The sequence below is a fragment of the Culex pipiens genome, chromosome 3, assembly GCF_016801865.2.
Source record: "Culex pipiens pallens isolate TS chromosome 3, TS_CPP_V2, whole genome shotgun sequence".
NCBI classification, from domain to species: domain Eukaryota; kingdom Metazoa; phylum Arthropoda; class Insecta; order Diptera; family Culicidae; genus Culex; species Culex pipiens.
Genome location: NC_068939.1, coordinates 47441790 through 47469514, shown reverse-complemented (window position 1 = coordinate 47469514; position 27725 = coordinate 47441790). Strand labels below are relative to the sequence as shown.

At 41.3% G+C, this 27725-nt stretch overlaps 2 protein-coding genes across 6 annotated transcripts in view; one reads left to right on the top strand and one right to left on the bottom strand.

Moving 5' to 3' along the window:
* Positions 1–13: 13 nt before the first annotated feature.
* LOC120412583 (uncharacterized) lies at positions 14–9036 on the top strand. Its single transcript, XM_039573097.2, has 3 exons — positions 14–969; positions 6314–6796; positions 6855–9036. The coding sequence occupies exons 1-3, from the start codon at positions 98–100 to the stop codon at positions 7324–7326; spliced, it is 1827 nt and encodes a 608-aa protein (XP_039429031.1). The 5' UTR covers positions 14–97; the 3' UTR covers positions 7327–9036.
* Positions 9037–9381: 345 nt separating this feature from the next.
* Positions 9382–27725, bottom strand: part of LOC120412582 (calcium-transporting ATPase sarcoplasmic/endoplasmic reticulum type) — a 39283-nt gene continuing 20939 nt past the window's right edge. For 3 of the 5 annotated variants that reach the window (XM_039573093.2, XM_039573092.2, XM_039573094.2), the window contains exons 3-10: positions 24406–24423; positions 20647–20729; positions 19293–19394; positions 16221–18287; positions 16036–16151; positions 15734–15970; positions 15546–15663; positions 14068–15275 (exon numbers count right to left, since the gene is read on the bottom strand). In XM_039573093.2, coding sequence (XP_039429027.1) covers positions 15075–15275; positions 15546–15663; positions 15734–15970; positions 16036–16151; positions 16221–18287; positions 19293–19394; positions 20647–20729; positions 24406–24423 — 2942 coding nt within the window. In that variant the 3' untranslated portion in view covers positions 14068–15074. Of the gene's footprint in view, positions 9884–10373; positions 11004–14067; positions 15276–15545; positions 15664–15733; positions 15971–16035; positions 16152–16220; positions 18288–19292; positions 19395–20646; positions 20730–24405; positions 24424–27725 lie in introns of those variants that run through there. The other 2 variants (XM_039573096.2, XM_039573095.2) reach the window with 2 other exon arrangements.

The window sequence follows — 27725 nt, the reverse complement described above, 5'->3', positions numbered from 1 at the left end:
GTAATCGTCACGTCATTTGTGAACTCTACCCCAACCCCGCTGGATTATTTTCAATCGCAGCAAGCGTGTCCGTTCGTGTTCAACGAATTTTCTCGAAATGGATTCCCAAAGCTCTCCCGCACCCTCCTCCAAGAGTACGAAAAAGCACGTGCAAAAGAAACGGATCTCCCCGGACCAGCAGGTTTCAACCAGCAGCAGCAGCAAAACCAAGCGCATCAAGATCAAGTCCGAGTCCAACGAAGGTTCTCCCAGCTCCTCCCAGACGACGATGGCGACCCCGACCCCCAAGGTCACCTCGTGCAGTTCCTGCAAGGAATCGACCGGAAATCCGATTTCCTGCACGCTCTGCCAGAAAAGCTTCTGCTGGAAGTGCTTCGACTGCTGGCTCTCGTTCACCCAGCGCACCATCTGCCCACCCTGTGTCGAGGAGGAGAAGCGCGGCAAGGTCGAGCTCTGTCGCGATCATGACGCCGAGCTGAACCTGTTCTGCCTGACGTGCGGGGTGCGCATTTGCGGCGGATGCTTCCTGAACACGCCGGACCACAAGCGCCACGTCATCGACAACCTCGACGACGTGTACCGCGAAAGCTCCGTCCAGATGGAGAAGGTTCTGGGCGAGGTGGGCGAAGCGCTGGACGAATTTGGCCAGCTGGTGCCGCAGACGGAGTTCAACGAGCAGTTGATCCGACGCAACGGGGCGGAAATAGGGCAGGAGTTGGACCGGCTGGTGGAGAAGGCCAAGCAGGAGGTGGGCAGCTGGCTGGAGGAGAAGGTGAAGCTGTGCGAGCTGCGGAAGGAGGCGCCGGTGAAGCGGGCCGAGAGCTTCCGGAAGTTGCAGGAGCAGGTGCGGCTGCTGCCGAAGCATGAGTTGATTCAGCAGTTTGAGCGGTTGAAAGAGGAAGCGAACGGGCTGGTGCCGAACGCAGCAGCGCTGCATCCGCCACAGATTGATGGGTTTGATTTTCAGAGGTGAGTTGCGCTGACAAACAGAACTATTTATCAAACTAGTTGAAATTTCTTCGATCATTCAAGCATATTTTGACTCGAATCATAGACAAACAGACCTTAATATCTTTCAACATCCATTAAACAGCAATGTAACGGTCAATTTGAAAGAAGAAAGAAACTCACTTTTGGAAATTTGAATTCACCTCAGCACAATTTACCACACACGTTTGACAGTTGCTTGATAAAGCTTAGTACGGAGCTTGCAAGAAACACGGTAATAAAAGTTGCGCTTTCTTTTCGTGCAAAACATGTTTTTTTTTTGTTATTTTAAACATTTTGAAATTAAAATAATAATGTTTCAAAATTACAACAAATCTTAAAAATTCTGTAATTTTATTATAAGATAAGGCTTTCTAGTCAAAAAATTACCAACACATTTTATGCTTGTTTTACATGGCAGCGGATTCGTTTGCATAAGATTTGCTATCACTTTCCGGTAAAATTGTGAAAATAAATGATTTAACTCAAAAACTTTTAAATCCTAGTCACAGTGTCTTGATGCCTACAAAGATCGAGCTGTCACAGTCCCTGGGAGCGTTCTTTTATTACGTAACGCAAAAAATCGAATTTTTAGACCCCTCCCCCCCTCGTAACAAAATTTCCATACAAATTTTAAAAATTTTGTATGGAGCGTAACACGGCCTCCGACCCCCCCTCCCCCCCAACTGCGTTACGTAATAAAAGAACGCTCCCTGCGAAATATGTTGGCTGCACAGTCGCTATTCTACACTCAGCCAGAGCGGTCGCATTTGCGCTCGTGAACTGTTCGCTTTCTTCTGTGAGACGGTTGCGGCCCAAGGTCGTTCATTGTTCTAGTGCCAAACGAAATGAAAACTTTTCGCCAGAACTCCCTGGTTTTTGACTTTAATGTCATGCCAGCGGTTCCCGAATTGGGGACAATCCAGAACTTTCTGCAGCAGCAAGTCAAACTGGACCTGTCGTCGGTGCGTAACCTGCAGGTGAACGTGTCGAGGAATCAGGTCATCATCGAGACAACAACGCCAGAACAAGCTTTCCGCATCGCTAGGGACCACAATTCAAAGCACTTCATTGTGCATGAGAAGAAGCGGTTCCTAATCCCGATCTACGTGGAGGATGGCACTATCGAGGTTATAGTCCACGATTTGCCACCTCGAATGCCAAATCATCTCATCGAGGATCATCTACAACAATACGGGGAGATAACTTCAATCCACAACGAGGTATGGCGCGACTTCTTCCCCGGTATCCCGAACGGGGTGAGGGTCGTGCGGATGAAAATCAAAAAGCCGATACCTTCATTCGTCAAGATTGAGGGTCTATCGGCGTACATTGTTCATAAAGAACGAATTAAGACGTGTCGCTATTGTTCCCAAAAACTACATGCGGGGCAAAAATGCACAGTCGCATCAAAACACATGGACAGCAACAGCACCAGATCAGATGAAGAAGACGAAGACGACACCGTGAAAACAACAGAACCAGAAAAGAAGATTGACAACGATAACGCACCCGATTTATTGTTTCAAGATAGACACGAAAACGAACTACAAACACCATACACCGCAATCAACAGCAGCAACGAAAACGAAAAGCCACTTCGAATAACAAAAGAACCATGCTTTGTTTATGCAGACACAAAAAACTGCTACAACTTGTTGGAAAAGAAAAAGAAGTTAAGAAGATTAAACCTGGCCCAAAAATGTATTAACAAGAAGCCAAATAAATAATTATTGAAGCAAAAAAAATAAAAAATGTTGGCTGCCATCGGGCAGTCAGTAAAAAAAAAACAGATAAAAGTAGCATGATAAACATTTTTTGCGAGAAAGAGAAAGCAGAATTCTGATGCAAACAAACCAACTTCTGTGGCATCCAGAGGTTTGATTGTGTTGGTCAATTTCGATTAGAAAGCCTTATTCTTATATTTGAAGACTAAAGAGTTCAATTTTTTAAATCCTTTAAGGTCGTTGCAAATATTTTCCAAAGTTTATGTCGAGTCGAGGGACATAAACTTTAAAAAATATTTGCTACGGCCTAACAAAAAAAAATCAAAACTCCTGAAATTAAAAATAAAATTAAAAATTCTAAACATATGTAATTTAAAAACAAGACTTCTGAAATTAAAAAAAATAGTTTTAATGGTGTTTTTTACCGTTGTACTTCAAAATTTACAAAGGGCTTTAGGATTCTATTCTCACACTCTAAAATTGTGAATATTCTTAAAAACTGAAGTCCTATAACTATAATTTAAATCTTTAAATTAAAAATCCCAAAATTAAAAAAAAAAATCGAAAATTCAAGGCACATAAGTATAAAAAATATATATTTAAAAAATATTAAATTCCCAAGTCATTAAACAATCAATCAAAAAAAACTTAAAACTTAAAAATTATATTTTCCAAATTATAGGTTTCTCAAGTTCTGAAATTCTTAAATTCAAAAATTCTAAAATTTCTACATCATAAAATACTAATATTCAAGCTCCAAAATTCAAAAACCTGAATTCCTAACATATAAACATGAAAAAAAATCTAAATTCTCTAATTTCATAATTTAAAAATTAACGAATTTAAAACATAAACAAATCCGGTGTTTTTTTTAAGGTCCAATAAACAAAATTTCCAGTTTTTGCTTTTTGGGTGTTTTTGAAACCGCCTTGAGTTTTGGTTTTTAGTTAATTAGACCGTTTCAAAAAAAAAAAAAAAAACTCCTGAAATGAAAACTTAAAAAAAGTTGGACCAAAACGCTATAAACTTCAAACTTTCAAAGATAAAAAACAGTGATGTAATGCAAGATAGAAAAAACTATCATTTGATGATTCCTGTGCCAAAATATCACAAAGTATAGCGACCGTCGTTATAAAGCTAAGTATGGAGTTCGCAAGGCACGCGGTCAAGAAATGTTGTGCATTCTTTTTGTGACCCCTCCGTCTTGGGTTCTTGGGTGAAGAAATAGAAGGATTAAAATATTTCAAAATTTAAAATTTTGAAATAAAAAAAACAAATTCTTTTTTTTCTTTCATTTGAAAAAACAACTTAAAAAACCCAAAACTCCAAAAAATTTAAAACTTTAAAATTTTAATATCTTAGTATTATTATTTTTTAGTTCTGTTTTTTTAAACTAACAAACCTCCTAAATCTAAAACTAATGAGTTCCCAAATTATAATTTTTTTTTTGATTTATTGAATATTTTTAATAATAATTTCTTTAACAAAATAATTGTAGCATTGTTTAATATTTGAATTTTTAATGTTCTGAACTTTGAATATTTTGAACTTTAAAATCTCTTAATTGTGAAATTTTTGAATTCTGATTTTTGTGGTCTATTTTTTTATAGTGAAAGGCAAACTTATGGGAAATTGGACGAGCTTTCCGGTGAATATATTCGAGATGAAAAACCAAATTTTTCATGTTCAAATTGGCAAAAAACATCCAAAACCTTTGTTTTTTCAACATTTTTATATTTTAATTACATTGTTTACATTTTATTTTATTTTTTTAATTTTTATTTGGAGACTTTTATGTGAAATTGTCTGTAGAATCGATTTCCACGTTCGGGTTTTAAAAATGTTAATGTTCTGTTTTGAACAAAAAAAAAAAAAAAAACGTAGGGTTACCCTCAAATTTGACTTTTAAACTAAAAAATCTAAAAATCTCATTAAAGTGGCGTGTTTTTTTCTTTCAGTAAATTTTATTCAGAAAGCCCGTCTAATTTCCTAAAAGTTTGTCTTTTGCCACTTTTTGATACGATGCAATGGCTTCGAGATACAAGCAAGATTTAAATTACGAAATACAAAAATATTTGAAACATTTTCGCCCTTCTCATATGTCATTATCGAGTGAAATTGGCTCAATATGCACAAAAATGGCTTATGTAAACGTAGGATAACATGTCTACAAAGTTTCATTGAAATCGGAGAGGGTCCGGTACAACCGATTCCCTATTTGACATGGAATTGCTCTTTAATTACTTTCTATCTTTTCTTCGTTCATACACACTCACCGAAGATTCTTTTGTTTTCTCCGAAAACCAGAATGAAAAATGAGAACCAACCACGTTAAACTGCGTTGGCAAATTTTGTTTTGTGGTGGCTTTTGTGGCTACGTTCTGTTGATGGGGAAGATGATTGTAAATGTGGGAATGAGAGAGAAAAAGATAATGTTACAAGAGATAGCGTCAACACGCGATAGCACGGGGATGCTTCGGCTGTCATCTGCATACAATGTCACTGAAGCCTAAAAAGTACCAAAGTTTTGGTGTCTAGTGTCAAAATTATGGGGAGTAACATGACGAAAAGGGCGCAAAATCGAAAGGACGAAAATATTTTTTTTCTTTATTTTTGTTTCGTTAGTTAAAATGAAATTAAATGTGTACCATTATCCGGGGCAAATCGAGACACATGGGGTGAATTGAGAAGTGATTTTAGCAATGTTTTTGCACAATATTTGAATATTTTTTAATTTGTTTCAGTAGGAATAGACACAAAACAACAAAATAAGTTTCTAAATTTAAACTTTTATGTCTAAAAACAGCTGTTTTGGCTTTCTTGTCTAAAATTTACCAACACATTCAAACCACGGGTACCATAGAAGTTGGTTTGTTTGACTGAAAAACATGCTTTTTTGTAAAGCCCCACAACGTGAGCCCCATAACGTCCCTAACAATGGGCTATGCCCTAGGCTATGCCCTGTTCGTGGACTCGCTCTTAAGGTTTCCCAACAACATGGTTGAGCTCAACCGCCTCAATTTGTAGATTTAAATTAACATTATGATGATCTGTAAGTTCATTGGCCAAATAAGAATTTGCGGAAGACATTTCAGATGATTTGAAAAAGACACCTGCTGGGAAGCTTTGCCTGAGACCTGATGCTAAACATATATTGTTGTTGGCGGCATTTATGGTTTATTTTAATGAAAAGAATCAATATGAGCAGCTACTGGATTATTTTCCAAAAAATTAAATAAGACTTATTATATTTTGATTTGTGACCCTCTGAAATGTTATTCCCGAAACAGCGCCACCAAACATTTGGTGGCGGCTTCAGCAAGCTACGTCAGTATCACGGGCCTGCGCGATAGAGACCGGCAATTTCTGGTGCTGAGAATCTCGCGACGGAAGTAAGGGCAGTAAAAATTGGGTGATGAAATTTTAGGAATGATGATTGTAGTCGCTGAAAACTGAAAGTATGATATTTTACAACACTGCTCAAAACAAAAAAAACTGATAATCAAATCATGAAAAAAAAAAAAAACATTTTCTAAAGATAAACATGCGACCTAAAATCAGCTGAATACAACCACCATTTTTTTCTCCCCTCCCATCAGCTCGCTGACGCCCTGCTTCGTGACGGCCTCGATCGAGCTGGAGAACTTTTTCCGCCACTTTGACGACGCAAAGTACGAGCAGATTGGAAGCGACATTCTCGCCGACGTCAGCGTCACCGTTTGGAACGTGCGCGTGTTCAAGGGCACCCATCTGACCGTTGAGCTGTCGCAGCAGAGCGCGCTCAAGCATCGCGTCCAGTTCCGGGTATTGATTGAGGTGCCGCACGAGGATCCGTGCCAGACGCTGCGCGTACAGCATGAAACCGAGCTCAACAGTGACCGTGTGGAGGTGATAGAGATGGCCAAACTGAAGGAGCTGGGCTTCGTGACGGAGGCGGACGTGCTGACGATGCGCGTTGGGATTAAACCGGCCAACGTTGTGCTGCAGGTGCAGGCGCTGGCGTCGAATCTGCTGGAGCTCAAGAAGGAACAGCTGGACCTGACGAAGAACTGCGTGAAGTTGACGAAGAAGCTGAACGAGACGTATGCGGGTTAAACGGTACGAATTGCTTGAATTACTAACGTAACTTATCGTTTTCAGGGAAGAGTTCACCGTCGGCTACTTTCGAATCCCGCTGGAGAAGCTCCAGTTTTCGAACAGGAACAAGGATCGCCGCGTAATTACGCTTCGCTCGCAGGACGTGATCGACCACCGGGAACGCGTCTGGTGTCTGTACGTCGTCCGCACGAAGGCGAATCGACGCTGCAACGAGTCGTACCTGTCGGTGTTTATCAAGCTGAACTCGCGAACCAAGAAGCAGAAGCTGGTTCGCCGTCGGTACTACGTGGAGCTAGTGAACCACGACGATCGGCAGTACTCGCTGCGTAAGTACGGGTCCGAGGGGTTTAGCCTGGGCACGCGCATCGGCTGGAGTCCGTTCGAGCGGATGTCGCGGGTGTTTGCCGACAATTCGGGCTTTGTCGAGGACGGAAGGATTAGCTTCCGCTTTGGGATCCACAATCCGAGGTTTGTTAAGAGCAGCGCGGAGGAGGGAGCTGCCGAAGCGGAATGAAGTGTTTGATTGTTACGTTGATTTTAATGTAATTTCTTTTCAGTAACTGTTCTGTTGCGTTCTGCGTATTGACAATAAATTTCATTTGTTCGCTCTCTGAAATTATATTTTTCCTCAGGTTTGATCAACTCTAGCTTCAATGCGTCTTTGATGAATTCACAGATAGGCACAAATCGGCAACTTGACAAATTTGCAAAATGCTAAGTTTCTCTTGGGCCCTGCTGAGTTATATTTTTATTTAAAAAAAAAAAAACTTGTGAGTCGGCGACTAACCTACAGCTCAGCCTCGAGCTCAGCCCTGGTTGCCAGACGATGGGTGAACTCGCCTGCATGGAAGCAGCCATCAACGCAGCGGCGTCGAGTGCCATCGAGTACGTGGACTGAGTTGGACAAAATGTGCCGGGATAAGGACGAGAGAATCTTGACGGAAGGTCAGCGGTATTAGGGACGACGGGGACGAGCCGGCATCCACGATGAGGGTAGTTTAGGATGCCATCAAGAAGCTGAAACACAACGAAACGCTGATAATACCGGTCGTTCTCTACGGGCACGAGACGTGGACGATGCTCGAGGAGGATCTGCAAGCGCTTGAGGTTTTCGAACGGCGAGTGGTTAAGACGATCTTTGGCGGCGTGCGTGGGAACAATGTACGGAGGAGAAGGATGAACCACGAGCTGGCGCAACTCTACTGCAAGCCAAGTATTCGGAAGGTCGCCAAGGCCGCTGAACGCGCTGGATGCGTGCCGACTGAACCAGACAATCAATCCGGTGAAGTTGGTGTTTACGACACGAGAGGCACGATTTGCGACAACTCAGTTCAACTACTGGCTTATGCCGACGAAATTGACCTAATTGCGAGAGGCATAGAGACGGTAGTATGGCTTTACACCGCCTTGAAGACGCAAGCTAGACAATTGAGGTGGAGAAGCTTGAACCGAGAAATCAACAAGTCAAAGTAAGTAAGATTCTTTCCACAAACACAGACAAAACCCCCATTGAGCTCTGGTTTCGCTTACGAGTCATCTTTATTGATTAAGTAACTTACAAGTACACAGTGTAAACTAGTATTCTTTTTTTTCCTCAAAGTATCTACTTCTTGTCCAACCCAAGCAAAAACAAAAACTCAGTTTTCACACAACACTGTAACGAGTTTAAAAACTACACGACGATGATGACGATCAAATGTCCTGCGCGTTATGCGCGCAGATTGTGGTGGTGGTGGCGGCGGCCGCTTTGGCGGGAACAACCCTACCAATGTCGTTCCGCACGGTAGAGGAGAAGTGGGGACTACTTGGTGGGGGGAAAAGGGGGGATTTTAACGAAGTTGGGACAACACGTTAACTGCATTTCAGCTGTTTGTGCAACACAAATCGACGAGATAAAGCTTTCGGTGATTTTAAACGATTTTTATTTATTGTTTTCGTGAAACTTTAACTTGTTCTTTTTTTAAACAAAGATGAATAATGACATAAAATTAAAGATGGCGGTCAACGTCACACATTGGTTTCTTGTTAAATTAAGTTCTCTTTGTAAAATATCTAACCTTTTTTTAATGCTTGATTTTAAGTTTAATTTCGATGGCTACAACTCAACAAGAAGACGATGTCTCTTTTATTTTCAACCTTTGTTCGCTTTATTTAATTAGCTTATTTACATTGTTGTCTCATATAGTTAAAAAATAAAAACTTAAAACAAAAATAACGAAAAAAATAAACTTAAAAGATAACAAAAAACAGACAAGGATAAACCTAAGCCTTTCGCGCTCTGCGTATCTTTCCTATTTTGCGTATAACAGACAAGATGTGTTGTGTATTCGAAACTTAAACGTAATAAATGAGAGAAAAAAATGTCTTCAATTGTTCATTTTCACTAGAGAAAAGAAAAATAGAGTCGTTTGCCTAAAAGATAAACGTTTGATTCTACCCCAAAACCGAAATTGACTTCTACTGCTGCTTTTGTTTTGGTTTGATTTTTCGCTACATCGGGTTCAAATTCATAACAGTACTTTTAAGGTCAGAAAACTTTGGCAAAACTTTTGGTATTTTTTGTTGGAGATTGATTTTGGAACACGCTCACTAGATTGAAATTTGTATATATTTTAAGATTTCTTTACTTTCCACTACTTTCCGAATTTGTCCAAGTGTAAAACGAGAAAAGGAAATAGAAAAAAACTTGTCATTTTAGAGATTAGTGTTGTCGGCAAAAACACGATGTTTGTTATTGTTTTTTTTTGTTTACTTTGGTTTAATACTTCCTTCCCGGGAAGAAGCCGGCTGTCGTTGCCTCTTCCCGTTTGCATTTCATAGATGGGTTGTGTGTGTATTTTTGTGTTTCAATAAATAACGATATATTTTTTTTAGGTTTTTATTTTTCCTTTTTGTGCTTTATTGCTTCGCTTTTTGGTTTTGTTTGTTTTCTTCTTTTGTTTTTCTTGATTGCTTACGTTGCGTTTGCGTTGCGCTCACGCTCTCCGATGATGTGCTGGAGAGCGCGAGCGGGCAGCTTCGTGTAGGATTTGGGCAAACTGCTTATTCCCACTTCTTGATAACTTCGTTGGCTGCTCGGCGGCGGTCGGAAGGAGGAGAAGAAAAGAGAGAAAATTTCGATAAAATTGTGACACGCTTTGGGTCGCACAACGTTTGGTGCTTGTGTGTGGATGTGATTTTTTTTTGTTGTTGTTTTCGTTTGTTGACAAGCGACTTAACCTTACAAAAATAGACAGAACAAAATTTAACAAAAAGAAAACGGGTACGGAAATCACGGAGAAAGTTGGGGTAGGGTTTTCAGATAGTTTTTACGAAAGCTTTGTTTGGGGAATTTTTTTGGGTTTTTGAAGCGTTTTGAGGGGGTTGCCCTACTGTGTTTGGGTAGGGTTGTTTGAAAAGAGGGTGATGAAGACGTCACGGAAGCGTTTGTGGAACGTAAAATGGAGGGTTTTGGAAACAACAAAATGGCGGTCGCTTTTAAAAAAGGGGGATGTTTTTTGTGTTTTTCTTTTGTTTGCACTAACTAGTTGACTAATTAAGTTAGAAAATAAGTTACTTTACTTGATCGCGTAGATTTGCGTTTGCGTTTTGCGCGCTCTCGACTGCTTAGAATTATATTAACACTTATTTGTAGAGATTCAATCTTTCTAATATAATTCTAGAAAGGGTGTTGAAGGTTGTTGCCGTTGTTGTTGTTGTGGAAAAGAGGGTTTTGTAAACAAGAAGCAGGGATTGGTGATGGTGATGGTCAGGCTGACGTCACAGCCGGGTTTCCGGACAGTTGAGGTTTTCTTATAGGGGTGATGGCGTGGTACACGGAGGGAAGCGGGTTTGGTTTTGAGGGTGATCCGGGAAGGGAAGTCAGAGTCCATCGATCTATTTCCGGTTGCGCTCGGTGCGGTTGTCTCTCTCTTTCGCGGGATGGAAATAAACAGGATCTGGCCGGTTTTGCTAGCTGTTGTGTTCCACGGAGTTGAAATCCCCTTCGGATTTGGTCTTCCACCATGTTTGTTTTCCCTCCCAGGGATTGAAGAAGCATTGAGGTGGAAAAGGTGGTGATGATTTTGGCTGGATTTTTGTTTTTGTTTACTTTTAAGGATTGGCGTTTGGTTTCAACAGTACTTGTTGGTTTGGTGAAGCAATAGGAAGGCTTTTTGTTGGATGATGGTGCTTAATGGAAATCGGGGTTGACTGTCGTTGGGAGGAAAGAGAAAGAGATTAAAGGACATTAAAATTGGATTGTTCCATACGGGAATAACTACAATCCATCTATTGTTTTAAGTTGTTTGAAAATGGTACCAACCACAAAGTGAATTGTTTCTGCTACCATTTTCAAAAAAGGTAAATTTAGAAAACTTGTGCTAATCTAACTAATTTTACATCACAGTGATTTCTTCAAAATGTTACAATACTTTTATGTGGAATTTAAATCAAACTCAATTTTTGTTTAGTAATCTACCAACTACTACGACAGCGACTGTTCACTTTGGATGGAAAAACTTACATCGATTCGGTGTAATGATGAAATTTATGGTACTTACGTGAAACGACATGATTTTTTCAAAGGTGATGAAGGAGGAGGTTTGATTTTCAGAAGGAAAGAGTGTGTAGCAAGAGATTTTGGTGGTTTGTTTTGGACAAAAAGGGGTGTGATTGTTTTGGTTTGCATCTCGGGGCATGCACAATAGATAGTAGAGGTAGTGTCAAAGTAGAGAGCAAAACAGCAGGCGTTTTTAATGTCACTCGAAATCACTTGCAAACACTCTTGCGGCATGAACTTCCAACTCGCAGCAGGCTGGTGTGTGTACTCCTGAGGTGACGTCACCGGTTCGCGCAGCGCTTTTTCGCGGTGACAGTTGGGAGGAGTGCATGTGCGAATGTATTGGTGAGGTGACTGAAGGAGGTATGAGACAGTTTGCCAAACTCGCAAATTTGTTGCGGAAAACAAAGCGAAATGTATGTTTGTCACAGTCTTATAGCTCCTTGAGCGAGTGGCGAACATTTTCAGTCTGAAACTCGCGCAGTCGTGGTTTGGGTGTAGGTTTGAAGCACGCTGGGACTTTCTCCAGGTTTTTGTTTTGGGTTCCACCGATTGTGTGTGGTGTGCTGGTTTGGGTGGAAAAGCTTGTTAAAAGAGAAGGGGGTTAGTAAAATAAACACACTCGCCTAACGGTCATGGTTTTTGTTAATATTTTAAATATATTTAAAATGCATTTTTTATATTTTTTTTTGCTTGTTTTCAGTTTTTCTTCTCGACTTTTTTTTCTCTGTATCGAATTTTATTACTTTCTTCAGACTCGCTCTCAGTTTTTATTTTTTTGAGGAAGTCCATTCATTTCTTCGCTATAATAATGATAATCATACTCGCGCAGGCTTTCTTTTTTGCATGTTTCTGCTCGTTCATTGCGTGTTAAATAGTTGGAGTAAAAAACTATTGTTGAACAAACCTCACACACAGTCTCTGTTTTAGGTTTTTTTTGTTTGTTGTTGTTGCAAAGGGTCAGAGAACTATTGATAACAATTACTTGCTCCAGGTTTGAATTGTATACACACTGATTTTATCCCACACTTTTGCTTGTTTTATTTCAACTTTCATTTAATGTCTCGAATGTTGTATTAGGTTGTGTGTGTGAATGGGTTGTCGTGTACTGATTTGTTTTTTCACTTACTTCGGAATAACCTATTACTTTAACCTTTATTTGTCCTACTTAAGTTTCATCGAATCGCGAAAGAAATGAAATTATGTCAAATAATTCCACATCCCCAGATTGAAAGGTGTATGTGTGTATAACTTTATTATCTAGTCTACGCGCTAACTTTATTTTCTTGCGTCAATCGGTAGCTACCGCAACCATTTTGTTTGGTTTTTTGTTTGTTGTTTAAATTTAGTGTATCAACTAGTAACAGACATTTTAGTTGTTGAATAGTAGAGAACAATGCTTATTTGTTTTGATTTTTGCAATCGGCTTGCTAGACATTTAGAGGCAAAAAGTATAATCGAGCAAAATGTCACACGCAACATTTGACAAAGAAATAAAAAAATCGAAAAAAAAATCTTTCAACAAGTAACACGTGTGAGCAAAATGAGCCCAACTTTAACCGTTTCTAAATTTGAAAATTAAAATAAATGTTTCTCTAGCGACGTTTAGGCGGCTAAAATTTACAACAACAAACACACCGTGGTTTGGACGTTTCGCACTGTCAAAATATTTGCTTTGTTTTGATTGGTTTGGTGCAGGCATGGTTCCGCCTAGCGCAACCGAAAAAAGTTAACAACAAAGCGCAAAGTCTTGCTCTATTTAGGCACACAAATATGGTTTTTTGCTTTTCAGTTCAGTTTGGTAAACAATTTTGACAAGCGCTCTAAGAGGGGGGCCAAATAAGGGCTAAAGCAAATTTTAACGGAAAGAAACCGCGAAAAGTTTTCTAATTTCAACAACTTTTGTGTTTTTTTGTTCGTTCAAACATGTAAGATTACACGAAAAGTAACATGTTTTTACATGCTTTTATCTCGATTGCTGTTTTGGTTAAAGTTACGATAGAAAAGATTTGAGGAAAAAGTTGTTGTGTGGTAGTGTTGGTGTAAACATTTTAAACGTCAATACTCGTTTGTGTGCGGTGTGTTATTTCCGATAGATGTTCATATTTTTGTAAAAGTTTTATATTCTACATACCGATAGAGTGGGGCAGGGTAGTAAAGTTCAAGTCTTTGAAAACTGTACAACATTTAATGTACTTTTTTTTCTCAATTTAGAAGGTGTTTATAATCAAACAAAAATGAGTTCAAATAGGAACGACCTGGTTGCCTGGTAATACTTTCTTTGTTTTCCCTGTTTCTGTGTAAATTTCAACATAATTGGTTGGGATTTGCTAAAATCAACTAAACAAATTTGTTGATTTCAACTCATCGGGAAGTTACGATTTTATTTTGTTTGTTTGATTGCGCGATTTCCACAAATGTCAAAACAAGCTGTCATCAGCGATTTCCGGGGGGAAAACAACTTGCTCGGTTGGGCTAGCAAAAGTTTCTTGGAAGTTTTTGTTTTGGGGCGCGACTCTTTGCTAACCCAACCAAATTTCCGCAAAGCAAAACTGTCAAACTCAACTCGAATTATTAAGCTCAAACTCAAACACAGCAAGAAAATAAAGGTTAGTGGTTTGTTTATCTCTCGCTCGCTCGCACACACGTTTGCTCTCTCGTTTTCTGGATTCTTTTTTTCGTTCAATGGTTTGTTTTTAAATAAGTTACTGCAACTCAACTCAAGTGGGGGAAGGAAATAATTAGATTTAAAGTTAAAAGTAAACTCATCACTCTCGGGCGCGCAGCAAACACTCGCAAACAATTGCTGTTCCTGTTTGTTTTGTTTTTCTCTTTCGGTCGATGCTAGTGGCTAAGGGTTAGTTCAACTCTGCTTTGTTTACTTGCATGACAGATTGTGTGTGTGTTTTTTTTTTTTGGGTGAAGGAAAATGTAAGATTTGTGTGAATTTTACTGTGTGTGTTTGTATAATATATTAACAGCAATAGGGTTTTTCATTACAATTTACAGGTTTGTTTGTTGGTGTGTGTGTTTTTTTTTTCATTTGCTTTTCAGTGTGTGTGTTTTGCAGATGAAATGTATATAAATATATACGATTGTTTGTTGGTTTCATAGCAACGCTGAATAATGATTTGCGGTTAACATGCTGTTGGTTTCTTCAAATCGTATAGAAATAGAGGTTAATCGTAAAATGATGCTTTTGGTTGGTTTTTAGAGAAAAGAAAAAAAAGAGTAACACTTCGCTGTATGGGGTCCATTTGGCTTGAGATTATGCTTCTTTTTTTTTCTAGGAACACACAAAAATGATAAACTGAGCTAAAATTTACCGATTTTTTTTTTCGTTCAACAAAATGGAAAGTAATAAAAAAACATTCAACAAACAGGTTCAATCACGTTCACTTAAGAATAGTATCATCAGCTTCTAAGGTTTTGCTAATAAAAAAAGGGGCGTTTCATCACTCTCGTAACTCAATCACGCGCGCGCGAACTCATACGACGACGTATCGGTAAGATAGATTTTTCGCAGGCTTCCGGGATCTCGCACTCACACACTCGAGAGTGGATTGGCACAATCCACCCTAGAGAGAGAAGATTGGGCTCCGACCGTCCGGAACCTGTCCCGGGTAGAGCAAGGGATCGCGAATTTTTCCTAGTATTTTTTGTTTAGTGTCTAGTTGTTTACGTTTAAGATTTGCTTTTGCTTTTTCTCTCCCAGTAGCCGTTTAGATTGGACCCCATATGATGTAAGCAAAGAACACGGCCCACGCTAACACTAGCCAGTGCATGGTTGTAATAATGCTCTCACCGTCGGAGATCCTTCTGGCGACCAGCTTCAGGATTTCGTCGAGCAGCACGACTGGCAGCGAGAACTTCATCACGGTGATCCATTCCTCGGCGTTCAGCGGGGTGACCTGGAACACAGACTGTGGAAGGGGAAATAATCGGTAAGTAAGTTTGTACCATGGTTTGACGTTTGCTGAAGGAGCTATTAGACTATGGCAAACAAACAAACTGCATTTGTTTGCAGAAACGTCAGCCGGCATACATTTGGCTTTGTTTGCGAGTTTGGCAAACTGTCAAACACAAAAAATGCGAGTTTGTTTGTTTGCCATAGTCTAATAGCTTCTTGAGGGTGCCGAAAAGTTTGGTTATGTTGATTCCTTCGTTGCTCGTGAATAAATGTGTGTACTTACCGACAGAACATCGACGTACAGGATGACAAAGTGCAGGGCGAACGACAGGCACATGGAGCCGACCAACCACAAGTTGGACCATGGCGGCATGGTGACCAGCGACTGGTTCTCAGACAAGCTGTGTGAAAAAACAAAACAAAACAAATGATCAGTCTCTGCGAACCATCTGCGATTCGACCGTTTCCTACCTGTTCATGGCGTTCAACATCTCGATGGTGACCAGCACGGACAGGGCCATGGTCATCGGGTGGGGGTCGGTGAAGATCTTGCAGTCGACGCCCTTGAACTCGTCGCCGCCGGCGATGCAGGACAGATGGTGGGTCAGCTGCCAGTAGGTCAGCTGGGGTCCCTGGTCGTGGTACATGAACCACCAGGCAGCGCCTCCGACGGTGGCGGCACCGACGTATCCACCGATGGCCATGTAACTAAAGGGAGAGAGATGTGGTTACTTGAAGGTTGAGGGTCGGTTGAGTCGAAGCGGGGGCCTTACCGGAAGAACAGCCAGCCAGAGATCAGACCCTCATCAGCGCGACGGGGTGGCTTGTCCATGATGTCAAGATCCGGTGGGTTGAAGCCGAGGGCGGTAGCTGGCAGACCATCAGTAACCTAGAAGGTAGAGTATAGAGGCGCTATAAATCCAAGACCTCAAGGAAGGATTGAGAGTGAAAAACTCACCAAGTTGACCCACAGCAGCTGGACGGGGATCAGAGCCTCGGGCAGACCCAGGGCGGCGGTCAAGAAGATGGACACGACCTCACCAATGTTGGACGAAATCAGGTAGCGGATGAACTGCTTCATGTTGTTGTAGATGGCGCGACCTTCCTCAACGGCGGCAACGATGGAGGAGAAGTTGTCATCGGCCAACACCATCTCGGAGGCGGACTTGGCGACGGCGGTACCGGAACCCATGGCAATACCAATTTCGGCCTTCTTCAGGGCGGGGGCGTCGTTGACACCGTCACCAGTCATAGCGGAGATCTCGTTCATGCTCTGCAGGTACTCAACAATCTTGGACTTGTGGGCGGGCTCCACGCGGGAGAACAGACGTGCACGGGCACAAGCATCGCGCTGCTCGCTGACGGGCAGATCGTCGAATTCACGGCCGGAGTAGGACTTGCCAGTGGTATCCTCTTCCTCAGTAAAGACACCGATGCGACGGCAGATGGCCTCGGCGGTAGCCTTGTTGTCACCAGTGATGACAATGACACGGATACCGGCGTGACGGCAACGGGCAATGGCGTCCAGGACTTCCTTACGTGGGGGATCAAGCATACCAACGACACCGACGAAGGTTAGGTTGACTTCATAAGTGTAGAACTTGTTGGAATCGTTCAGGTCCATGTCTTCGGGCTTCATCGGGTTATCAGCGGTGGCCAGGGCCAGACAACGGAGGGTATCGCGTCCGGTACCGTACTGGGCGGTCAGCTCCAGGATGCGCTTCTTCAGGGTAGCGGTCAGCGGGACCTTGCTGGTTCCGACACGGGCGTGCGTGCAACGATCCAGGACACCTTCTGGGGCACCCTTGCAGAACAGTTTCGGGCCGTTTCCGAGGCGGGAGGCCTTCAGCGGGACGCAGTAGCTGGACATGGACTTACGATCGCGAGAGAACTCCAGGGTGAACTCCTTCTTCCACTTGGTTTCAATCTCCTGACGGACGCAGATGGCCGACGAACGGCGATCCAGACCCTGCTTCGACACGTTGAAGGGGTTCATCTTCTCACCCAGGACGATCAGAGCGGTCTCGGTGGCCTCACCGACCTTCTCAAAGACCTTCTTGACTTCGTTGAAATCAATGGCAGAGTCGTTACACATGATACAGATGGTTCCCAGCTCATGCAGAGCTTCGTAATCGGCGGCCTTGACGCGCTGGCCGTTCAGGGTAACCTCACCAATTGGCTCGTAGGTGGATCCGGAGATCTCGAACTCGGAGAAAGAGCTGCTGTCGCCCTCGACCTTCTCGAAGATGAACATACGCGAGACGGACATCTGGTTGGTGGTCAGCGTACCGGTCTTATCAGAGCAGATGACGGAGGTGCAACCCAGGGTTTCGACGGACGGCAGGGAGCGGACAATGGCGTTCTTCTTGGCCATACGGCGGGTACCCAGAGCCAGACAAGTGGTGATGACAGCGGGCAGACCCTCAGGGATGGCAGCGACGGCCAGGGCGACGGCGATCTTGAAGTAGTAGACGGCACCCTTGATCCAGGAACCTCCGTGGGCGGGATCGTTGAAGTGACCAATGTTGATGGCCCAGACGGCAATACAGATCAGAGTGATGACCTTGGACAGCTGCTCACCGAACTCGTCCAGCTTCTGCTGCAGCGGGGTCTTGATTTCCTCAGTCTCGGACATCTCGGTACGGATCTTACCGATGGCAGTGGACAGACCGGTGCCGATGACGACACCACGGGCCTTACCGGCGGCGACGTTGGTTCCGGAGAACAGGATGTTCTTCTTGTCCTGGTTGACGGCACGTGGATCCGGGACGGCATCGGTGTGCTTGATCACGGACACGGACTCACCAGTCAGGATGGACTGATCAATACGGATGGTGGTGGAGTAGATCTTGGTCAGACGGATATCGGCGGGGATCTTGTCACCGACCGACACCTCAACGATGTCACCGGGGACAATCTCCTTGGCGCGCACCTTCTGCACACCGGACTTGTCACCGCGGACAACCTTGCCCATCTCAGGCTCGTACTCCTTCAGGGCTTCAATGGCGGACTCGGCATTACGTTCCTGTGGGGGGAAAATCCAGGTTAGTTACACTCTTCCGCGATTTGACGCCTTCGGGAGTTTGATTTGCATCTCTGATACGAGTTTCGACATGTAGAGATAATTGCAAGAATCATCATTGCGTTAAACTTAACGCAGTGGGCCTGGCCCAAGATGTTTTAATTATATTAGGTAAGGCAGGTTTTTAGCTGTCAAAAAGTAGTTAGCACGAAAAGCTGTTTTTATATGGAGATTTTCAGAATTGCAAATTTAAAAAATCTGGAATTTTATTTGGAAAGGTCCAATAAACCAAATTTCCAGTTTTTGCTTTTTGGGTGTATTTAAAACCGCCTTGAGTCGGGTGTATTAAAAAACACCCAAAAATCAAAAACTGAAAATTTGGTTTATTGGACCTTTCCAAATAAAACTCCAGAAACACACTAGTAAAAAATATATTGTTACTAAAATCGTTTTTCTATCTCATTTGAGAAACATCTCCATACAAAATCCACATTTTTTTTCTAACTTTTTTTGACAGTTGGAAAACCCTCATCTTATCTGAACGCCTTGGGCCTACGCTTGACAAACCTGGAGCTACTTTTGAAAAAGGGCGCATAAGTATTTTGACAGGTGGAACTATTTTGAAAATTCCGAGACTACAGATAACTATTTAACAAACACTGGAGTGTCAAAAGGTAGCTGGGAAAGCCAGCTATTGTTATACATTTCGAGTTTTGCGAAAAAAAAAAAAAATTACAGGTTGTCTCAAAATTGGCAAAAATAGTTCCAGCTGTCAAAATGCTTATCCGCCCTTTTCTCGTGTTGCTCTAGAAACATGCTTTGATGTAAGCCTACCTTCAAAACTGTTTGCGTTGATTTGGCGTTTTTTAAAGCAATGCAAACAATGCTAAAGGTAAGCTTATTTTCAAACCATCTGTCAAACGCGTCAAATCGCTCGATGACGTCAATCAAACTTTTCTCTAAAGTGCGTAAATAATCTCAATTTGCACAGTTATTCGGGATAGTTACCTGCCACACACCGACGCAAGCGTTGGCGATCAGGATGAGCAGGATGACGAGCGGCTCCACGAAGGCTTCAACACCTTCATGTTCTTCAAACAGGGCGAGGACCTGGAGGAAAGTGGGAGAATAAGAAGATTTCGTTAGTAAATGCACTGAAACAAGTTGTCACACTAGTTTTAAGCAGTTTGTCTTTCGTCACAGTCGTCTCTGTCAAAACCGGCGATGTTTTCCAGGTGTTTTTCTCCAGCGGTTTTTTCAAAAGCTGCGAAGCAGCGAAAATAAATCCACCCCCGCATTTTTCAGTTTTCAAAGAAGTCGACTAAGAATAGAAATGTTGTAATACCTCGTCGCCGTCGTCGTCGGACGACGACGGAGGTGGCGTGACAACCGGACGCAATGTGACTTTCGTCAAACGACGTAATTTTCGCAGTCAAAATACGCACAAATGGCTTCGGGGGTGGAAGATTAGAAGAAAAGAAAAAATCTGACATCTTCTTTTTAAAACGCCTGTCAAGGAAGGTCTGACCAGGTGGCGTGACTTGAAAGAGGGGGTAGTCGTAAATTATGTTGCTTATCGAGTCCGCATCGAGCTCGGGAAAACGGACGATTTTGAAGGTTACTTTTTGTGTGGTTTGGAAGAGTGGGCGAAATGTTACTTTTGTGGTTTTGAGTGGTCAGCCCCTTCTGAGGAAATCGAAAATAGCGTCGGTTTAAGGATTAGTGTTGTTCTCTGCGTGGGATGCGATCTTGAGTTTAAAGATTGAATAATTTAAAAAATAATAGAATTGGCATTTAATTCCCTTTAATCAATTTCTTAGCAACCAGGGTTGGACAATCAACACGTATACATGACGAAGTCCAGTCTGCAACCCGCTAAGATCACCATCTCCATGGGAATGCGAATAATTTAAAAAAAATATAACCGAGAAAAGTCGACACAGGTGTCAAACCAAAAACGACCAAACTTTACGACCTTTTCCGAGGCTTAGCAGAGCTGGCAAAAGATACGACTTGAAGCTTGGAGTCGAAAACCGCTAAATCACGACGCTGAAAATTGTGCAAAATGAAAGCAAAAAAAAAAAGAAATTTTTTAATTTGCTCTTTTGCAGCAAAAGCAAAAAGAGTTATAATCCGGTAACTGACTTCATAACTTGTGAGACACTTTGTGGCGTCGCTGTTGCTATCGGAAAGTAAAGTTGAAAGAGAGGTGTAACAACAGTCAATAAATGTGTTACGTTTGCTAACTTTTGATTGCTGGCAGTTTTTTCTGCTTCTTCTTTCATTGTGCTGTCAGTCAGTGATTTCGGTTTGTCTTTGGTCGCTGTCCAAATAAACTATACCGACGATAAATTATACTTACAAAGGAGATAATAGCAGCCAACAGCAGAATCTTAACCAACAGATCATCAAACTGTTCCAGGACTAATTGCCAGATGGTCTTTCCTGTTGGGTGGTAATGAAAAGTAGAAAAAAAAACAATTATTAGTACAAACACATATCAATCGAACATCACGAAGCAAAAGTTTTTATCGAAAGTAGCTTCTCCACATCATCAAAGGCCCCTCTCACCGACGTGGGACCTGGTTTATTATTGGCCTCATCATCTTCAACAGTCGTCACAGTCGATAGTAAATAGAACTCGAAATAGAAACTGCAACTAATGGGGAACGGCAAAACCGTGTCATCGTGGAAGCTTACAAGTTGGAACCGATTTCCCGGGAGAGGTTCCTCTCTGCTCTATGTTATCATTTTGGAGTTTTATCAAACAATTGCTGAGAGAAAAAAATCGAAAGAGATCGAGTCTCTCTTCTCTCTTGCGCGAGATATCAGTGAAATGAGAACTCAGTGATAGAAATTCAAGATTATCAGATTTGCTATCTCTTTCTAGCAAAAGTTTTTTGTCATGCGACTGCTAGCTGTTTTTTATGACAAGAATTTCGTTATTTTTGGGTTTAATCATATTTTTTTTCACTCGGCCTAGAAAGCCTCATATGCTGTCACTTTTAATATACCGTAAACCGGGGTGACTTTGATAGGATTTCAATTTGTTTTTAGAATATTTTCCAACAGGTAAGGTTTTCCTTAAGATTATTATTTTTAAAACATGTACTGGGGTAGGCCACACAAAGTCCATGCACTATTTCGGAAAAAAAGTTTTTTCAATAATGTTTAGAAAAATAGTTGCGTTAAAAATTCTTAGTTTGAATTCCGGGGTGACTTTGATAGTCATAGTTTTTCTTGTTAAAATCATATTTAAGATGTTCAAACTTCATTTGTACGTTAAATGTACCATCACTAAAGTAGCTGATATAGTATTTAAGAAAAAAAAACAATGTTTATATTTAGTTAACTAAGTGTATAAGCTTTTAAGCAAAATACATATAAATTTTAGGTAAAATTGTTAAAAAGTCGGAATTTTGCCTGAAATTTGTTAAAACTAGTTTTGTTTATAAAATTATCGATTTATATTGCATTTTATACTGAATTCAAAGCACGAATCACAAGTTTTCACATTTTACATGAAATTTGTTCAACTGAAATTGCCTATAAATTTAGAGAGTTTTTATAATTGTGTTTCAAAAAAACATATTATTTATTTTTTACAAACTTTTTTAACCTTCTCCTAGTGGAAAATTGTTCAAAGAATCCGAAAATACATTCCGTTTTCCGATTAAAAATCATGTTCATTAAGAAAATCATGACTCTTTGAGAACTTTAAAATAATGACTTTCATCAACATTTTCTTAACTATAGTTAACTAACTTCTTAAACTTGTCAAAATGTTATGAAAAGTTCTTCTTGAGGTACTTTGAACACTTCTCTACCACGGTCAGTATGTTTCTAAACCATTCCTTACGTATTTTAGTTGTACTCTTCATTTTGCGGAAAAATCGCAAACCTATCAAAGTCACCCCGGCTATCAAAGTCACCCCGTTTTACGGTACTAGAAATATTTGAAAGCAATTAAGAATCAATCGAGTTTTGAGATTTTATCATCATTTGATTGTAAAATCGTTTGAAAAGTCGAGTTCTGAGTTCAATTCTCACCCAAGTCTGACAGATAGTACCAAAATAAGAAACATGTCAAATCTGTGCCCACATCACAGTTGGTCGTAATTAGCACATCAACTTGCCCTCGAAACTCGAAACAAAGGAAACCTTATATTTAAAGAGCTAAGAAGGTGACGACGACCGAGCCGGGAAACAATCATTATCATCGACAACAACAACAACAACAAAACAAACTACGACGACGACAACCTGTGCAAACTGCACCAGGTCGCGTCTCTTCCAGCGAGTCTACGACGTCATCAAAACTGGCTTGTTCGAGTCTCGTAACAGGCGAAGGGAAGGTCGGCTAAATTGCTACAGTAGAGCTTCGATGGAGGCGACTTTGGTTTTTTGAAAAGGCTCAGTTTTTAGGCCTTTTTCGACTGAAATCGAGTGATAAATAGTTCAACCGATAGTGGGTAAGCAAGTTTCCATCAATAGTTTTGCACAATTGAAATTAAATATGTCTTTATTGATCTTTCTTACAATAATTACATTTAATTTACATTCTAGCTGGTATGGCTAAATGCTCTTCATCTTTATTGTAATTCGTTTTATTATTCATTTATTTACTTCCATTGTTTTACATTTTTGCATTGAATCGAATACATTTGGGTAAACAAGAAAAAAAATACTTTAAAAACTAATCCTAACTTAAAAAGTTTTGCATAAAAATTTGTTTAAATAATGAAAATCGAAGAATTTGGTAAAATTTGAATCAAATTCTCAACCTGCCAATTATATGTGCTTTTTGCGTTCTACCAATGACGGATGACTCATTTATATTAAAAAATCTTCACTAAGCTGTTTTGACAGCTCTGCAAAACAAAATTTACTTCAATTTATGTAATTTATTAAATAAACGAGCAATACAATCATGTAAAATTTCTTATGGGGATTTTGAAGTTTGCAGGCATCCCGCATGGAAGAATGTCGGACACTCTTTATAAAAACTGACAGCATTTTTGTTTTGAAGGGTTTTTTTCTTTTCATTATCTCACACTTGAACAAAACATAGAAGCTTTTCAATTTTAAGCTAGCTTTCGGAAATTCAAAGTCGATTTGAAAAATGCTGCCAGTTTTGTCGACCTATTTTGGATTCGAACGTCAAAAAGTTATAAATCGGGATCGGTCTACTAGATCTATAGCGAAAATCGGCAAATTGGAAGGAAAACAACTCTAGGGATGCTAAAGGAAATACTTAAAAATATCAAGAAAATATTGAGGTTAGAAAAGTTCGCTTGTGAAGAATAAAATTTCAAGATAATTCCATCATCGCTTTCCAGTTATTGAAGTTTTACTCTATGTATAATCGTTGCAACTTTTTGTTGATGTTGATGGCGGCGGCGGCGGCTGTAAAAAGTCTCTGCTAAGGAGCGCGAAATAGCCGCAAACGATTGCACTTTTTTTGTGCCTCTTCCTACAGTGTAAACAAGAAGGTGCAACCAAAGCCGTAGAAAGAAGCAGTACGGATGACATTGTGGTTCCGCTTTTTGTGCCCTCTAAATTGTCCCCCAGTTTGACAGTGAAAACTCGGTAGTAAGACACTTTTCAGCAATGTGAAAAACTGTCAGTTTTGACATTACTTCTAGCATAACTTAAAAAAAATGAAAGTTTGTGTGAGAGTGCTGTCAAACCACCGAGCCTTCACTGTACAAGTCTGAAGCATATAACTCGCCAAGGGAAAAGTGTTGCTGCACCTAATAACGATAGCTTTTGTTTGTTGGCTGTGCCCAACTGTTGCTCTAATTTAGACCAGAGTGCACCACAGTCTGAGGTTTGGAGCAGGTGACCTGCTTTCAACAATGTCGCCACGTCGCCACTGGTCACGTGGTTCGAAGTGCATGCCGGGATGTCCCCAAAATAGTGGAAATCGAATGTTCGATTCGAAAATTCTTGAAAACTTTTATTAAAAAATTGTGTAGGGTAAAATTTTGAATGTTAAAATAAATTTTGAAATTGATTGATTTTTTTTATGTATTTGATGACGTTTGTGGAGAAGCTACCTTCTTTTTCCCGTTGAAATCCCAATCTGGACGACCTCGGCGGTCACCACAACAGTACTTACCCTCTTCAGCTGGGAGCTCTGTAAGTAGATAAAAAGCAAGAAGAAAATCGAATTAGTCACTGTGTGGCAGGGAAAATTCGTTATCTGGCATCCACCAAATAGAAACGCGCCACGTGGATGCTGTGGGTGGTGTCGGTGGGGGTGGTTGCATGTTTCACAACCATTCAACTCATATCAGTGCTGCGCTGCCGCTGCTGACCTAGATATTCTCAAGTGTGGGTACTTGTTTGGCTGGATTTGGGAGGATAAATCTGAGCGTTGTCTTCCTTTTGATAGAGTAGGGTGATCTTACTTTTTTCATTTTAACATTTTAAATTATAAAATCGTTCTTAAGAATAAAAATATGTTTTAATTTAACCCACAAAATTAAAATTTAAAGATTATGGAGATTCAATCGATATTCAATCGCCCCAGTTTCAAAACTTAAAATCCCTTCATCAATCACAAAACTGAAGCACCCGCGGCCTACATTGAGATAAGAACGTCGAGAATCTATTGGCAATTCGAAAATCACAGACGAGGCGCAGCACTTGACGTACTGACGTGCGTGCGATCTCTGACGTCAAAGCAGTGTGGGCAGCACGTGTGTGTCTGTGTTTTGTTTCTGTTCTTCCCCCTCCTACCCAATAATTAAGCTTTCTTTACACCCTCCGAAAAATACAAATCGGTAGTAACATTTCACGGGGGGCTCAAAAGCTCCACGATCTCACGACGCGTGTTTGGCAGTGCTGCCAGCGTGATGACTAATTGCGGTGATTATGGAAATTTAACATACTTTTGCAAACCTCCCCACCCTTCGCGCACGTGTGCCAATCACGGTTAATTCACTGGCCGAATACGCTCTAAAAATAGTGAACCCGCACAGGAATCAGAAGAAGCAGACGCGTTGGCACTGGTTGGCAGCAAAACCAGACACGCAGTGCTGCCAGGGCAGCGCGGGCAATTGTTGTACTCGATTTAGTTAAAGCTGAACCCTGCTCAAAAATAAGTCAGGAGGCAAATGTCAGATTTTGGGTAGTTGAATTTTGAGACAAATTAAATATTTTTATGGGTTCGTACAGCATTGCCCAACAATTTGACAACTACCCTATTGCTAGCGAAGAAACTGGCTTTTCTGCACCAAGAAGGAAGCGACGAGGTGAATAATCTTCTTTCCAGCGAGAAAAACTCTCTCGCGAAGTAAGTTCTCGCCGGCACATGTGTTTATAAATAAACATATTAGGGTACAATATTTGGAGATGGAAAGATGATATCAAATTATGGTGCTGTTTTTATGATCCCACGACAGCAGGTTCAAGTGCATGCGACCCAGAAAATGGACGACTTTAACGGGGAAGCGCAGCGCTCACCCGCAATAAAGTTCTGAAATCAAGGAAATTTAATTGCCTCCGGTTCACTGGTTCAAACCGGACTAGAAGAAGCAGTACACATTTCAGGGTTGAGAACTTTTGCGGAATCGAGAATTCGAGCTCGCTGAAGCGCAGACACGCGAACGCGGTGGATTTTCTTTGGTGGGAGGGAAAAATGATTAATTTGGTCGATTTCAGGAGTAATAAAAGCGGAAAATTGTGAAGCGAAAGGCTTCAATTTGCGATTATTTTAATTGGAATTTAAATCAGTTTTTTTCTCACTCTCTGATTAATTTAATTAAACTGGCAACACTGACGAATAATTCAAATAAATGTTGGCGGCACTGCCAAATAAAGTTTACTTTAACATATTATTTAAAACGATTCATTTCTTACAGGGATTTTGGATGTGTTGCAGTTTGCATGCACCCGCATTGAAAAATGTCGGGCACCGACACTGAACTGACAGCATTTTTGTTTTGAAGTGTTTTTTCATCTTTTAGAATCTCACAAAACATCAAAGCTTTCTAATATGCAGCTAGCTTTTGGGAATTTGTAGTCGATTTGAAAAATGCTGTCAGTTTCGTCGACTTCAGCTTGCCCGGAAAAGGGTCTGATTCTGGGATTCGAACTGAAAAGCTCGAAATCTCAAATCAAACTGTCAATAATTTACTTTCGAACAGACGACTTGAGAAATGCTGTCAGTTCCATAGTCTTCTGGTTGCCACTTGGCATCAGTGTTGTTCACGTCGTATTTCTGGTGCAAACTAATGATTTTCACGAATGATTTTGTGAAGACCCAGACTGAACAGCTGACAAGCTCCGTTCGAATTAATTAAAATTTCCTAATCCCCTTTTTCGACCAACAATGGCTCGACTAATGAACTTGAGGCTAGCCACCCCAAACTGGAATCCATTAATCTCATTCTCACTACCAACCACCCGTCCAGAACGTCTAGGAAACATCCACTGTTCTCCAAGTACACGAGCTTCGCATAACTAGCTAGACATCCGTCACGCTTGGCAGCGAGAGCAAAAAAAAAATGCCCAACGATGCGCGGTGAATGACGTCAAATGTGCAACCATCAGCTGTCGTCGCCGCTGAGGTTGTTGCAATTGTCAATGCACTGCAAGTGCGTGACCAGCTTAGCCGGTGACGAGTCGTCCTCCTCCTGCTCGTCTACTCTCTTTGGTTCAAAAGGTTGACGACGACGACGGCCGTGTTGTGTGAATTTATAATTTTATTTATAAACGCATCATTGGACCCGGGTCTAGGCGCGCTTGGCTGCACAGAACGGTGCCAATGTCGCCCAACTTGGTCCGGTCGTCGGATAATAGTCCGGTCCCCACCGCGTCTGAGCGGCTTAACGATTGCAATTAAAATTTTCTTAACGGCGCAATTTTCATAAGCCAAGTGCGCACCTCCGCGAACGTGAGGTGGCAGCACATTATCGATTATGTCCTGCGTTTATATTAATAAAAGTAGGGTTGCTGGAGCTACTGTCGGACTCGTGTTGGTCGGCTAGGCAACCTAGATGGGATTTTTTGTCGACCTAGCGGCGACGGCCCTAGCTCGACATTGGCACCGCTGACGGTAGCGGACACTACGCGATCAAAGGCCATGACACTGACAGTTGCAGCTCGCGAAGGTGACAACTCGGAACTGGTTCCGCGTGGCGCTTGATCGCAAATGTCATCTTCACTTGTGCAGTGGCGATTCTGGGTCTGGGATAAACTCATCGATCGTCTGCGATCGATGTCGGCGCAAAATTTCCATACGACCGTGTAGGTGGCGTGTGCGCACGAGGTGGGAAATGATTAATTATGGCCCCTGAAGCCATTCGGAAATTGATCGCGCGTTCTAGGAAAGTTGCGACTGTTGTAATTTTATGACTGTCGTTTTTTGTGTTCAAGACTGCCTTACTTTGAGCCAAAAAGTGTAAATCAATCCAAGATAAACTAGTAAATTTG

Excerpts from the sequence above, each read along its gene's own strand:
- LOC120412583 (XM_039573097.2), top strand. The coding sequence starts at position 98 with ATGGATTCCCAAAGCTCTCCCGCACCCTCCTCCAAGAGTACGAAAAAG. Across the intron at positions 970-6,313 it reads GATGGGTTTGATTTTCAGAG|CTCGCTGACGCCCTGCTTCG; the intron begins GTGAGTTGCGCT and ends CCCTCCCATCAG. Across the intron at positions 6,797-6,854 it reads ACGAAGAAGCTGAACGAGAC|GGAAGAGTTCACCGTCGGCT; the intron begins GTATGCGGGTTA and ends TATCGTTTTCAG.